The sequence below is a fragment of the Ammospiza caudacuta genome, chromosome 10 (assembly GCF_027887145.1).
Source record: "Ammospiza caudacuta isolate bAmmCau1 chromosome 10, bAmmCau1.pri, whole genome shotgun sequence".
Classification (NCBI taxonomy): Eukaryota; Metazoa; Chordata; class Aves; order Passeriformes; family Passerellidae; genus Ammospiza; species Ammospiza caudacuta.
This window is the reverse complement of record NC_080602.1, coordinates 22,211,893-22,227,048: the sequence shown is the minus strand read 5'-3', so window position 1 is coordinate 22,227,048 and position 15,156 is coordinate 22,211,893. Positions and strand designations below refer to the sequence as shown.

The 15,156-nt window shown below is 45.6% G+C and overlaps 1 protein-coding gene across 1 annotated transcript in view; it reads right to left on the bottom strand.

Annotated features, from left to right (window-relative positions):
* Positions 1-213: 213 nt before the first annotated feature.
* SLCO3A1 (solute carrier organic anion transporter family member 3A1) overlaps positions 214-15,156 on the bottom strand; it is a 110,512-nt gene continuing 95,569 nt past the window's right edge. The window contains exons 5-9 of the mRNA XM_058811485.1: positions 14,394-14,592; positions 13,416-13,554; positions 9,100-9,275; positions 6,269-6,333; positions 214-1,699 (exon numbers count right to left, since the gene is read on the bottom strand). Coding sequence (XP_058667468.1) covers positions 1,320-1,699; positions 6,269-6,333; positions 9,100-9,275; positions 13,416-13,554; positions 14,394-14,592 — 959 coding nt within the window. The 3' untranslated portion in view covers positions 214-1,319. The remainder of the gene's footprint in view (positions 1,700-6,268; positions 6,334-9,099; positions 9,276-13,415; positions 13,555-14,393; positions 14,593-15,156) is intronic.

Below are 15,156 nucleotides of genomic sequence, written 5' to 3'. Positions count from 1 at the left end.
CTCCCACTGAGAGTCAGTGGAATTTCTCAGGTGAAAAATAAAACACCAGTTGTGAGGGCTGAAGGATTAAGGTCAGTATTCCTCTCATCTTGTACACACACACACACACACAGACACACTTTAAAGAAAACATCCACCACACAATTTCTAGATTGCAAATTATATATATATATCTTTAAAAACTGGAGAGCACATCAACAGCCTCTCCACATATATATGTGTTCACTGAGTCACATAGAATATGAAAAAACTATATTATGTAAATCATCATATTATCTATAATTCTCCAACAGACAATTGTTTTTTATAGAGACACAGTGCATTCATTCTCTTCTTTAAAAACATATTATGTGTCTTCATTGGCTTGGTAGCATATTAGAATGAAGGCGTATGGATAAAAAATGCAGAGGATTAAACAAACCCCTTGAGTCACATTACGTTTGGGTGAATTAAACAGGATCCTTTCCCAAACTAGCATAAATAAATCCTCCTCATGGAAAAGTGTCAGCAATTTAAGGGTTAACACATACTCAAAAATAATTCCAAAAAAACCATCTTATTAGAGGACTACACAGATAAGTATTTGGAACTCATCCCCCTTTAAAAATGACAGCACGTTTGGCAAGTGTGAGCAAACTCTACTGGGTTTTGAGATCTGAGCCTGGTTATTCACAGACAGCCACAGGAGCTGCAATCTGTGAATAAGCCAGGCCTGGAAGGACTTGGATACCCCTGACAGCATTGCTGGCCACTGGGAAGGTTTCCAGCAGCTTTCAAGGAATTCATCCTGGGCTCGTGGCTGGTGACAGAGTGTGACTGGTGGAAGGGCTCCAGCACCGCTCCCTCTTTGCCATCGTGGATGCAGCAGGTTGGAGCAGCACCCAGCCTGGCCAGCCCTGCATGGCCCCACACACCCCATCCCAACTGAGAAAGGACCTATTGCTGTTATCACCTTGCTGTTATCACCCTGCTGTTATCAGCTTGCTGTTATCACCTTGCTTTCTCTACACCCTGTGCCAAACTCTCCGTGGAACCTCTGCAGGTGCCCTCCTTGGAAGCTCGTGCTGTCACCAAAGGGGCTGGTGCCCAGCCACAAGGGCTCCCTGCTTTCTCCAGCACCCTGCAGGATGTCACAAGTGATCCCATCAAAACACTCTGTTCTCAAGAATCCTGGCTGGGTCTGGCTTTGAGAAAAAGACAAAAGTTTCCTGTGTTGCCGTTGCTGTTTTGCAGTTGTTTCTTCTTCCGTTCGTGCTCTCTCCTTGTTTTTATTAAAAAGGACCCTTGTATTATTAATATAGTTCACTCCTCCACAGTCACTATAAAACAGACTCCATATTTTCACACCACTCATGATCTTCAAGGTTATAGATAAATTTTGTCCTATGTGGTTGATTTTGGGGCACCGAGTCCCGCCCCAGATTGTCTAGGGTGAGAGTAGAGGCAAAAAACTCACTAGTGCTGAGACCACCTTCGTGGTTCTTGATGTATCTTTTATAGTTTTTCCTCAAGCACTGCCAGGTGGTTGTGTACAGGATGAATGCAAAGGACTTGAGGGCGATGGCAATGCTGACATACAGGTATCTGTAGACCACGTTGTCATACAGTGCACAGGCTCCTTGCTCCCCACAGAACGTGCTCCAGAACAGACACGTGGAGTCAATCCCGGCCCCGAAGATCAGAGGAGGTGGGATAAAACCTGCCAAAATAAGAGAGACAAGTCATGCTTCTATAAAAAGAGAGGACGTGACTGCAGTGAGTGGAAAGAGGGTACTTTATCAAGGCTAACAGTCCCAGATGCAGCCTGCGATTTTAATTTTTGAAGTTCTAAATCAACCTGAATGAAGTTTGTAGATGAGCCTTTAGCTTGGACTTAACATCTGTGGAAGAGACGTTATATCCTGCTGATATCAACATGCAGCAAGAATCTTATTCAAGTCTGAGTGGCTTTTATTAAGCTTCTTGTTTGCCTAATGAGACTAAGTGGAGGGATAAATGAAAGAGGAGGAGGATAGCCTTGCAGCTCACCATCTCGAAACTGGCAATTCTGCACTTTAGAGTGTTGCCCTGAAGGATCTCATAGCATTCCAGGTTCAGCACCTAAAATCAGCCTCAGCATTGAGATCCCGTTTTGGACTGTACCCTGATATCAAAACATAGCAAAAGGTTTTCTCTGGATCAAAGGAAAAGAAACAATAGCCCATAATAGATGTCAAAGATGCCATCAGAAAAGAAGGGAAAATTTCAGAGTGCCATTAAATGAAATATCACAGCAGGATTCTCCCACAGCCACTGCAGCTAACTACCGATGAGTGTTTCTCAATCATGGTTTGCAGAAGAGCTGCAATCTTCAAGCAAAGTAATCACTCCAATCTCATTTAACTAATAAAAGAAATGCTTTTCTTGTCTCCTTTCCCTCATCCTGCAGGGACACTGCAGCAACCCCCCATTTCCCATTAGCCTGATGGTGATTAGGACATCCACGCTCCAGCTCTGCGCTCCCCAGCCAGCCTGTGCAGCACTGGGAAGAAAATGTGAACATTCTACATAATGCAACCATTTCTCTACCTTCTGCTGTATTTATGGGCAGAGGCTAGAAGCAGAAAAACCCTGAAAAAAGCCCTGATGGATGAAGTCACTGCTGTGGGTTAAGGCAGTGAGCAAAGACAGCATTGCATCTACTGAAATCCAACAGCAGGCAGGCACAACACCCCCCTGACAGTATCAATGCATCCGTAGGTGCTCTGATGCCTGAGACTCTATAAATACCTGTGACAGCAGACACAAGGAGTGCAGTTTTTAGACAGGAAAGTGTTTAATCTTGGATCTAGTTTCATCATTAACCTGGATTTCCAGGCTTAAAAAAGCTACCTTCCTTCAGCTTGTCACGAGCAAAGTAGTGACATTCATGACATGTATCCTAAGACTACAAATAAATTGGTTGTCTTCACTGTTCTCTGTGGTAACTGAGATCTCTTTATTTTATTTTCTTGATGACTGGAGCTCTGCAGATTTTGTTTGATCTTCCTTATATGTTGGTAAATGCAGGAATTAAGAGAGGTTATATGGGCTTTTGGTTCTCATTTGAACCAGTCATTAATAGCACAAATGTAGTAAGTAAAACCAGATGATAAAAAGGCAAGACAATCTGTTTGTTAGAAATACTCGTTCCAGTCATCATATCTAAAAACCTATCTATGTTCTGGAAAAAATATCAGCACCAGCTCTGTGTTCATCATTTCAATGACTGGAAAATCCAGGCTGGGCTGGTTCTGCTTCTAAGTTCAAAGACACTTTTTTAGTTGAAACCTGTGAACAACCACACACTCAACCTGGATTTTAAAAATTCAGCTGGGCTCCTGCCACAAAGAAGCAAGAGGCTCTGCTGCTGACTGCAGTTTGTGTGCCCAGTGCTGCTGGATGGCACCTCAGGGGTAATATCCAGATCTGGCAGCAACTGAGGAGCCACATTCTTTCTGTAATAACAGAAAATAACATGTGCATCATAATTTTGAGGTGAGTCTCTGCTTGTTAACATGCTGAGAGATGCTGACACAAAGCTTTGGAGATGCGCAGGCTGAGCTTCAGGGAGAGCTGCCATCCCCACCTGCTGGCTCCAGCCTGGTGTCCGCCACAATTTGGCCTGGAAAGTGCTCCTTGTAAAACCTGAAGAAGGATCTGTTTCCCTTGAACTCCAAAGCTACTCTCATGTGAATGCAGTCATGTGGAAAAACCTTTAGCAACCAGTGAGTATTTCAGGTTGTTTTGAGCAGAAGAGAGGATGAGAGACACGCAGGAGCAAGTTTGGTGCTCAGAACCCCTGAGACAAGGGGGCTGAGCAGTTGCACTGCACACCAGAAACTCCTTCTGAGAGTGAAACACTGTAGGGTTTTGTCATGTTAGAGTAAGAGGCAAACAACATAAGCTTGGAGGAAAAAAATCTAAGGAAGTGCCCTGGTAAGCAGAGGCTCTTCTAGGATGCATGGTGAACACCACCCAGAAAAAATGCATCCAGGATCTTAAAGGTCTGAAATTCTTTGCCATTCCAGACAAATCCATTCCGAACCTTTGGCTCCAATGGCACTGCTTTACTCTCTTCTCTGGGAAACTGCAGTAATGTTTTTATATGAAGACACTGTTAGGCTGCCCTCTCACAGCAGATTCCTATGAAATGAGACAATATATGCAGGAGGATACCGGGAGAATTCAGTCATGTTTCATGTTATTACAGTGAATATTAAAGAGAGTCAATCATGTACTACCTCTTACTGCAAAGTGTTGCAAAAATTTCTGCTCTCTCTATATATTTATATATATTTCACAGCAGAAACTGTAGGGCTGCATAAAAAAAGGTGCTTCTGTCTTACTGAAATCTATTAGCTAGGATTGCACCTTCGGGTCTCATACCTCCTGCATTTAATTCTCTCCTTTGGTGTAAGAAGCAGCTATTATCGCTGTCTTCTTAAGTCAAAGCTTAAAGGTGAACTGAAAAGCTTTTAAAATAAATCAGTAAAGCTATTCTCAAACCTCAGGTTGATAGAGGCACAATTTGGATACCCTTGCTCATACTGAAAAGTATCTTTCTCTTCATTTTCTGTGCGTTCCAGCTACATTGCTGATATGCTTCAGGATGTATTGTCTTATTTCATGGGAATCCCTTAGTGACAGAGCAACACATAAAGATTTGGATTTAAATTCTCACTATGGCTTCTTTACTGGAATGAAAAAAAAGAAATCTGTTCAACTTAAGTATACATGTCTGAGCCTGGTTTTAGAGGAATCCAGGATGCTGCTATCTCAGGAGGCTTCTCTCTTTTGAAAGGAAAAATGAAAAGCTAAAAATCTCCCCCCTCTAAGTATTTTTCATTTGGAAATAACAGCCCACAGCTGTCTTCCTTGCACACTTGTCTGCTGAGACTCCACATTCAGCCAGTCACAGCTGAAGTCAGGCCAAAACCCACGAGCAGCACCAGCAGCTAAAGAGAATGCTGTGTTTGCAAGGCTTGAACCACAGCTGACCTGGGTCATCCCAGAAACTTCCCTTTGAGTTATCTGAGCTCTGGGCATGTTAACTTGAGGGAGCTTTTTGTATGGCTGCAGTTACTTCACCAAAACCAATGGACATCTAATTGGCTTAATTGTAAACTGGCCTGGGAGCACAATTTCCTGTTCAGCTTATGGGGATTAAGGTGTTAAAACAATAAGTAAAAAAATGAAGTCACTTATTCAAAGTGATGTCTGGTACTGCTGGATTTTCAATCCTGTACTTCCCAGTGTCTTGCTGTAGCCTAAAAAATGGCACTTTAGTCCCCAGCTCATTCCTTTGGGACCAAGGGAGCCATGCAGGGAAGGTGCTCTCTGTGCCCTGCTAAAAAAATAAGTTCCACTCCCAACATGCAGAAACCCTGGGCATGAGATGGTCCCACACAACAATGGATCAGAGGATTTTGCCCTGAAGCACTGAGACTAAAGAGCTGAAATAGAAGAGCTTTAAAATAGGAGCCACCTCTTCCAGAGGGGACAAAAAACCCAGCCAGAAACCAGCAGCAGCCTGGTATGTTCCCTTTAATTCATACATGAGGAGAACATACTGGTGCAGAGGAGGAGCCATAAGCATTTTAATGGGATATTAACTCACAGGAGGAAACAAGGACTCAGCTTCTCTCATTTTCCTGGTTTCATTTCTGAGGCACCCAAAGGAAGGCGCAAACTCACCATGTAGCACAGGTCCTGTCCCTCAAAGGAGGGTGAAAATCCATATCCCTCTCCTTCAGCAATATGCAGTGCAGCAGTAATTCTGCAAGCTGCTGACACGTTATTAACAGCTACAGAAGAGAAACTGGTTGTGTGGGACCATGGGAGAAACAGCCATTTCTCACCCAACACTGCATTTTCTTCCATTACCACCACACAAATGGCAGGAAAAGTGCTTCAGGAGCCTTGGTGTGACATCCCTCATGGAGAGGGACCCCAGTGTGCCAGACCCCTCTCACGACACGGGGAGAAATTGTTCTGGAAAAAAATATCAGCACAACACAAATGGCAGGAAAAGTGCTTCAGGAGCCTTGGTTGACATCCCTCATGGAGAGGGCTTGGACACCTGTGTGCCAGACCCCTCTCACGACAAGGACAGCACTACAGAGTAGAAATCAGAGACTAGAAATCAACTTCTGCAACAGAGTAGAAATCAACTTCTGCATGTTAAAAATGGAGTGTTCCAAGAGGGAACAAAGGGTGGGAGAGAAGGACACACAACTTTTGTACCTACCAAGCAACCGGAGCAGCAGGAAAAGCACCCCCAGAGCGTAAGACTTGAGTTCAGGGCTCACAGTCCTGCAGGGAGGAGGGAGAGAGAAATCAATTCCTGTTGTTCTGCTTTGATTAACACACCCTGTGGCCATTCTGTGCTGTCAGCCAGGATGCCACCAGCACCTCTTCAAAAAGTCATTAATGGGGTTTTTCTTCTGCCTTCTCCTGAACTGCCTACAGCCCCAAAAATAATTGCATTGGTGATAGGCTCAGGAATTAGCCAAGTCATTAATAACAACAGCTAATGTTGACATCGGATGTTTATAAGCTCCCCATCAAATTTTCAAGGACTGGAGGGAGAGAAAACTTTTGGTTCTGAAACTCCCCAGACTACTGGGAACAAGAGAGGGAGGGAGAAGGGTGGACCAAAAGGTTCAGTCAGCTTGGTGATTCAGAGAGGAAGTGCTCAACACCAGTTTTCATGCAGTTTGCAGTGCTTTCTGCTATGAACACAACCACTGCTGCATTAAGAGTTATCCTTCAAAGGTGCTTTAAAAAAACACTCATGGCAGGGGTGGTTCTCTGTATAAATACACTGGAGGAGCACCAGCCAAAAACTGATAAAACAGAACCAGTTTTTAAGACAGCTTTTAAGTTAGGAGAAGATCCTTCTGATCATCTGCCCTCCTCTCACACATTCATGGGCCATGCAATATCACACCATGACTTCTGTGTGAAGCCTGTGACCTAGGGATGAATTTCAGCAGTTTCCAGGCAGACCCTCACACTTTATATCCAAAGCCTTTATGCCAGAAATTATATGACCTTGGAAAAATGTTCCAATGGTTAATGGGTTGGCTCAAATAGGATTCTGCAGTTGGGTGAGAAATGAAGGAAACAGAGCATTAAAAGTTTGTTTTAATGAAAAAATAGATTATCACATGGAATATTCACAGTGGGCTTTTAACTGGTGGTGGTGTCCTTCCATCCACTTTTCTATATTTAAGAACAAAGTCAATCCCCATACCTTAGGCTGGAGTAAGAATTGCCACTTGGAGACATCTCCTTTTCTCACTGACTACAGCAGTGACCAAATGACTTGCTAAGACAAGACATTTAATTTGTAGACACTGAGTCCATTTTTAAATAACCATGGGAGCTGCCAGTGTCACTTGTCACTGCTCTGGACACCAAGGACACATTCATATGCCACAACTTTCTTTAAGTAATGGAAGATGGCAGTTGCAAGAGAGCATGAGGTGCTACCTGGCTCAGAGCTCTCTGCTGTACATTTGGTACATTTTGTCAGCTATCAGTGATTCTGAGTGAAGTTACAAATCTGGATGTGTGAATTGTTTATTTCCTACAGCTCCGAACTGAGTATGTTTCATCTTCCCTTTGCTTTTCTTATTCCCTGGTATTCTTCTTCCTGGCTTATCTCATTTGAAGGCAACACTAAGATGTCTCCATGTTGTATCCTAAAGGTGCTGGCAGCTTCCTTGAACAAAGAACTCTTCAAACTCTAAATTGCTTTTGTCACAATATTTATCATGAGGAAATTTGATTTCCCTTTAGCTACCAGAGATGCAAAGAGAGAAATGAACTAGTAGGTGGAATATCTCATTTTGTATCCTGCAGGGAGACATGCCCTCACAGAGCTGTTCTGTCCAAAATCCACTCAAGAGTGTGTTTCTAATACAGACCTTATTGATTGAATTTTATTGGAATTTTCCAGGCAGCAGAATGGATCTGCTATTTATGCCTCTGGTTATTAGTCTCAGTAAGTGACAGCTTGGACAGCTAAGTAATTTTGGATAAATGTGTGCTTAGATATCTATGTATATCATAAGGTGAAGTGTTTCATATGTCTGGAAATAACACAAGGTCAGTTATTTGAATAAGCTACTTTTGCCCACCTATTCACATTGGCTTAACTCAGACATGTCCTTCAGACTTCCAAGTTCCTTATGTTCTTGGACTTGGTCCAGGGTGAGAGAAGTTAAACTCCAGTCAGGGAGGTACTCACCAAAGCTAGCTTTAAATTTTTCTGTGGTTTCTGTGGTCTCCAGATGATCTCAAAAGGTGAGCCTAAGCCTCTCTCTAAGTCATTACATGCTGAGAACATGGGGTGGCAATTCTGCCCCTCTCCCAATGCAGCTGTAACCTTCTTACTAGCTGGATTGGAAACTGCACATCTGTATTTCCATGTTAGTCCCAGAAGAACAACCCTGCCACCATTCTCTGCAACATGCCTGCAGGAATCTTGTCCTTTTGGGGGCCCAGTCCCACCTCACTCTCTCCACCACAGGAGAGCTTGAGTAGTTTCTGTTTTCTCTCCAGCAGCTCCATACTGCAGGCCCTGAACTGGGGCCATGCCTGGCTAAACCAGGCACTAACAAGTGAAAAAAAATAGCTTAGAGAGAAAATGGCTTGAATGGAGGTTCAGTTCAAAGTCACGGGTCTGGGGACAGTGAGCTTGGTGTAAAAGGCAAAGGCCAGGAGCTGTGTGGGACCCTCAGCTCCTCCCTGTGCCCTAGGGTCCCTCCAGCCATGATCCCATGCCAAGAGCAGCCCCATCTGATGAGGATGGTGACTGATGGCCCAACTTGGTGAGAATGACTGATGCCCACCTGATGAAGATGGTGACCAAAGTACCACCTGATGAGGATGATGACTGATGGCCCACCTGATGAGGATGATAACCAAAGCCCCACCTGATGAGGATGGTGAATGAAGCCCCACATGATGAGGAAGGTGACCAAAGCCCCACCTGATGAAGATGATGACGAAAGCCTCACCTGATGAGGATGATGACCAAAGCCCTGATGAGGATGATGACCAAAGCCTCACCTGATGAGGATGATGACGGACGGTGTCTGCGCCATGGCCCCGATCATGCTGCAGACACACATCACACACAGGAATGTCAGGAAGGCCTCTTCACACCCAGGGCTGGGGCACTTGCCAGGAACCACGGTGGCGTTTTCGGGAGGGACCGAGGTGAGGCACGAGCAGCCACTGAGGTTCTGCAGAGGAGCACAAGGAGTCAGGAGAGGGGAGAGCTCTGATCCCAGCACTGCCCTTTGTAACAGGGCTTGTCAGCAGCAATGCCTAATCCTCTAATGGTCAATTAAATAACTCCTAAGTGCTTGTTGGAGGGGGATTTGGAAAGAGTTTCAGGAGCATCAGAGCTGACGCATGCTGCCAGCAAGGGAAAGCTGTCCCTTGGCTTGTTTCTTTTCTTCTGCTCCTTTCAAGTCTCTCCCATAAATGTCACGGTGACAGAATTATTACCCAGTTCTACCTCTTTGGAGGAGAATAAAGAAACAATCTGTGTCTCTGTGACAAGGAAGATTCCCCCCATTATGGTTCTAATTACTTTCTTATTTACCTCCGTCCTCTTGGCTGCTGCAATTAAACTGAAGCACATTAAATGCAGGTATATCTGCAGCCCTGCTCTCAGCTGCAGGTTTGGGGACTGCTTGCAGCACCTCAAACCCTGGGCAGGAGCCACCCACGATGAGTGCTGCAGCTCACCCAGAGCTGAACCACCACAGCCTGGCAGCAGGGAGGCTGCTGGACCTCAGTGCACTCCAGGGCTAATAAATGACATCTGGTTCAGAGGGATTTGTGTTGCGCTAAAAGCTCAAGTCAAGCAAGATAAACTTTATCAATATGTGATCAGAAGGAGGGTGGAATGACTGCATTTTGCTTTGATCTCTCCAGCAAGTGCAGGATGTGAAAAGAAGCTTTGTTTGCCAGTCACAGATTTAAGGATTTTTTTTTTCCCCCTTATTTTCCAACTCTCCCTCCTGAATTTCTGAGTGGGGGATGTCAGTGCAATTAAGGCACACAATACTACCAAGAAATCCCTTAACGAACACAGAAAGAAACAGTCATTAATGATTCATGGCTTGTCTTCACAGGCCCGCTGGGTTTGCAGGTCACATGTCTGGATGAGGAGCAACGTCATAAAATATAACATATTGAAAAGCAGCTCAATCTCCTCCCCTTCTCCCCTACCATGTGCAAGCAGAAATTCCTTTGCTTTCCTGCCAAAGGGGTCCCCTTAGGACCATACAAAAGCACACTTTGTGGTTCACTGCCTCCAAAGATAAGGATCAGCAGGGATACCACTCCAACCTTTCTGACACCAATCTCTTTCTCCTGCACAGGAGTCAAATCATTTTTTTTCCAATTAAGTGCACAGAGGACAAGAGAGACTGTGGTGCAGCACTCTAGGAGAGCTGGAGCAGACATGCAGGTGCCTTTCTGCTGGCAAGCAGTAATTAAAATAACAAATTCCTGTGCTGTGAGTTAGAAGCTGACACCTGAAGGCTCCAGAATGGTGACAATTATCACCACTGAGGTGGTGTTTGCACAGACAACGGGAATTTGTAGCTCCTGGCTCTTACTGCAGTGCATTGCCAGCCACCAGCATGGACAAGGCCCTGTGGATCAAACCCCTTGTAAGTCTGGAAAACTATATACCTGCACTGAATAACCCTTGGGCAAAATTCCCATCACAGCAAACATGCAGAATTGGGTGTTTATTTCCCTTGGGATCTCTTCAAGGGACAGAAAGTACCTGTTTTGGGCAGTGATGGGGCACACTGTCCTCCCACTGGTGCAATTTTTTTACAAAGCACAAGGCAGATTCTACCTTCACTGCCTGAAAATTTGCCCCTCAATCTGCTTTTTTGACCACTTTGCTTCAAGGTGCTGGCCCGAAGCAGTGTGAGTGGTTTGTAGCAACCACCTCAGCTTGCTTAGCACTGCACCTCATCCTTACCTGGCAGATCTTTGATCTTTTATTACTGACACAGTATGCAACTCACAGACATCAAACAGGGAAACATCAAAGATGGAGTTATGACTTTGTCCTGTGGAGAGGAAATTTTTTGCTACCAGTGCCAAACTTCTGTAGATCTCCTGGTCTGCAACCTCACTGCATCCAACCACTTGTTATCAGAACCTTCTGCTGCCCACCAACCTCCACACCCAGATTTATGTGCACACAGATGCAGAGTTTACACCTTTAACAGCATCCTGACTTTGCTGTGATTATCCATGCAAATTACCCATGTTTTTAATTACTCATTTTTTAAGCTCTGGCTTTGACAGGGAAGGGACAGGCTAGTATCTCAATGTGAGGTGCCAGCACAGTAACTCCAGGCTGGAATTCACGTGTCTCCAGCCAAAATGCTGAGAGAGTCAGTGGCATCAAACAAACAGGATGCACAACCCAACATGTGGTATGCAAGGGTCACTCCCAGGAATGGCTGGAAAGAAAAGTCCTTGGGGTGCCAGAGCTCTGCCTACCAGCACTGATATTCCTATGGCTTTTTGGACAAATGCACCTCTGAAATCAGCTCAGTAAGAGAGAAGGAGTGAAAAAGAAAGAAATACCTGAGCTACACATTGCTTTTAGAAATTGTTCACAGAGGAAAAGTGAAGAGAAGCAGTCAGAAAGGTAAAATGTAGTAAAGTTAAATAAAGCATTCAGAGAATTTTATGTCCCAGTAAAAAGCAACCCTTGCCTCATCACAAGCACATAACATTCACAAGACCCTCCAGACAGGTCATTACCTGGATTATGGGTTTAAAACTTGGTTTGGCAATTTGGCTTTGCCTCAAGGCCATTGCATGGCCAAACTGGTCCATAATTCTTGATAATGCCCTTCCCAGCAGGTGCTATTGCTTCACCAATTTGTGTTCAAAATGTTACTGCAAAAAACCCCCACAAAACAAAGAGATGAGAAGAACCCCAAGGATGACAACAAAAAGGCAAAATGAGAAGGAGCAAGTAAGAGAGAGCATGAGGGAGAGTGAGTTTTTTGCTGAGAGGTTTGTTCTTGCAGAGCACAAGGTCGGACAGCTGCAGACTGAAGGGGCAGAGCTGAATTTTCATTACCATGCTCCTTCCAGAGGAGCCAGAGCTTTGCCCTGCACTGCACAGATCTCTGCCATGCTCCAGCCACACACCACCACCAGCTGAACACCTGCTGAAGGCTTGGTGAGCTGGTGAGACACGATTCTGTGTGCCTGAAACAAGCTGGTTTCCTCTTAAAATCATCCTGCTGCCATCTCAGGTGTTGGCTTATTGGGAGGAGGAGGAGGAGGAGGAAGAAGAGGGCAGGGAGGTAACACCTTCACATTGATGTGGATCCTTGTAGGGCTGCTGAAAGCTCAAAGCTGTGGTGTGTCAAAGGGATGCCTGGTATCTCCTCAGAGAGAAAGGATGACGCCTTGGGGGGATAATTGCACATGGTGAGCACTGATATGTAGGCACAAACAGTGCCTGTGACCAGGCTGACCTCCCACAGACTCCACACAGCCCCAGGCAGTGAGCAAGGATGCAGGAATCCCACCAGTCCCCACCCACAGGAGCACTCATTTTTAGTGTAACCCAGAAGACATTAACATTTCAGCAGCAAAAAATGAAAAAGCTGATTTTTAAGATATTGTTAAAAATTCCCCACATCTCCTTTATACCGAGATAGTTTGGTCTTTACGACTTTTCTAAGGGAAAAAAACTCTTAGAGAGAACTGAAAAATGCAGAATGTCTTTGGATGGAAACTCTGCTCCCCTGACAACTGCTTGTGCTGCTGCCTCAGAGCAAAGCAAGGAAAGAGAAATAAGCAAGCAGAGTTAAAGGAAAGCTTAAACAAGAGTGAATAAAACCAGCAGCTGCTCACCACTGTCTAGGAACCAGATTGAGGGAAAGAGCAAGAGGAAAAAGACTGAAAGGGTTGGGCAGGGCAAACATGGGCAGGTGGAGAAGAGGGGAGATGAGGAATAACAGGATAAAAGAGGAGCAGGTTCCTCAGCTCTCCCTTCTGGGCTAGGGATCTCCTGCAGAGGATGTGTTCTGCCATATGCAGATCTCTCATTACGTTCCTTGCTTCCCTGCTGAGGAGGAAAACCAGGGTGGGAGGTTGTGAGATCCCATCCTGCTCCATGGGTGACCCTGCACAGAGTGGGCATTTATGGAACAGAGTGAACAACAACAGGGGCTCAGCCCCACCAGAGCTTTGAGCTCAGCTTTTGGGGGTGCAGCCACTGGCTGTGGGTGAGCTACCCCACCAGACACGCAGGAACCTCATCCACTTGAGCTCCCAGAACTGTTCCTACAGGTGAGAGGTCCCCAGGAAAGGCCACTCACCGTGCTGCTGCAGCCAGCAAAGCAGGCAGATAAGTATGTGACCCCGTCTGCCCCACACACTGGAGTGAAGGAATCAGTTTGGCATTCACAGTTGTTATTGCACGGGGAATATGGGTCCAGAGATGAGGTTGGAGTTGAGCTGTAAGACAAAGAGAGAAAGAAATTAGTGGACAGTGTGGTATCAGCCACACTGTTGCCTCACAAAGATGCCTTTGAGGGGGATAGTTAAGGCAAACACATTTAAAAAAGCAGTGGCCAGGCTAGCTGGGTTCCAGCTCTAAGAAATCCAGGCTACAGCCTCTCCTTGGAGACTGAAATGTCATGGCCACTATCTCCCCTGCAAGAGAGAATCTAATGCAAGGCTTGGGCTGCCCTGTTAACTCAACAAGAAGCCTCAAGGAAACACTGAGAGATGCTGTGGAGATTGCTCTGTGCTTTTCTGCAAGGAGCTGACAGGCTGATGTTGTCATCTAAAGAGCTGCCACTGCATACAGGAGCACTCAGGAAGAAAATACCACATAACTCTCTCCAAGGCCTGTGAGTGCAGGACAAAACAGGGTTATGTGGGCCTCACTTCTCACATTAAAATGGGCCTGCAGCCAAAAACACTCTCTCTTCACCATATCTGTATTTCCAGGCATCTAAAACCTAGTTCAACAAATTCCCCTCAGGCACTGAAATCAGTGTACAGAGCAGTGCATGTCCCTTACTGCCAGGACAAACCAGACCCAATGCTACAGAGGTGCCTGTGGGTACAGACTCAGGTCTGGCGCCTTTGGATTCAGTTTGACTGAATTTCAGATTTTAGTTGTCATCTGCAGGTGCTCAGGTCTCTCAGTGGTGAGTGGCAGGGAAACATGCCAGACTAGGAGTCCACACCACACTCTGTGCTTGCTCTGTGGCTGTCTGCACTGCCTGTTGAGGATACTAACATGGATTTACGCTGGTAGAGCTCCCTGAAACTCTCTGTCCACTCACTTGTTTCCATAGGGAACAGTAACCCCTGCCACAGGTCCTGTGTCACAGCCCAGGAACAGGAAGGACACGTAGCAAGCTGTGGACACCAGGTTCACCAGCATGGCCATCCTGATGGCTCCCAGAGCAGACAGGCTAAGCTTCTTCACCAGGAGGCCACCCAGGAATATGCCCAGACATGCACACGGGATTGCTGTCATCCCTGCAAGAGGAAAAAGCAGTTAGCAAGGCCAAGAACTCTCCAGCAGCCAGAGCTGTGCACTGGCATGAGGAAACCTTGCAATGCCCAACTGCTGGAGTAGCACCAAGCTGGGGCTGCCCCAAAAAAAGAACAGATGCAAACAGGCATGCTGCTTTGCATGGAGGAACCAGGACCTTCTGCCAGTTCTCATCCAGGCTGGAGGCAATGCCAGGCTTGCTGAGCTTGGCCCAGCCTGACCTAAGCAGCAGCAAATAAAGTCAGGAATTTTCTGAGGTGTCTGGAGGCTTTGGATGAGCCCTGCTGGTGCAGCTCACAGGAGTCTGATCTTCAGAGACTAGGCAGGAGCAGCATTTGAAAATACGAAATCTCCCTAAAAGAATTTTCTTTAACTGTGAAATGCAAAATCACTGCCAGAAGTGACTCCATTTCCAGCACAGACAGAAATTACCACACTATGCTTGTTTGGGATTGCTTTTATCCCTTTGCTGCCAGTTACACTGCAGATCTCACTGCCTGAACTGTGCTTAGGAGAGAATCCCAGTCCTGGCATTCCTAGACTCTCTT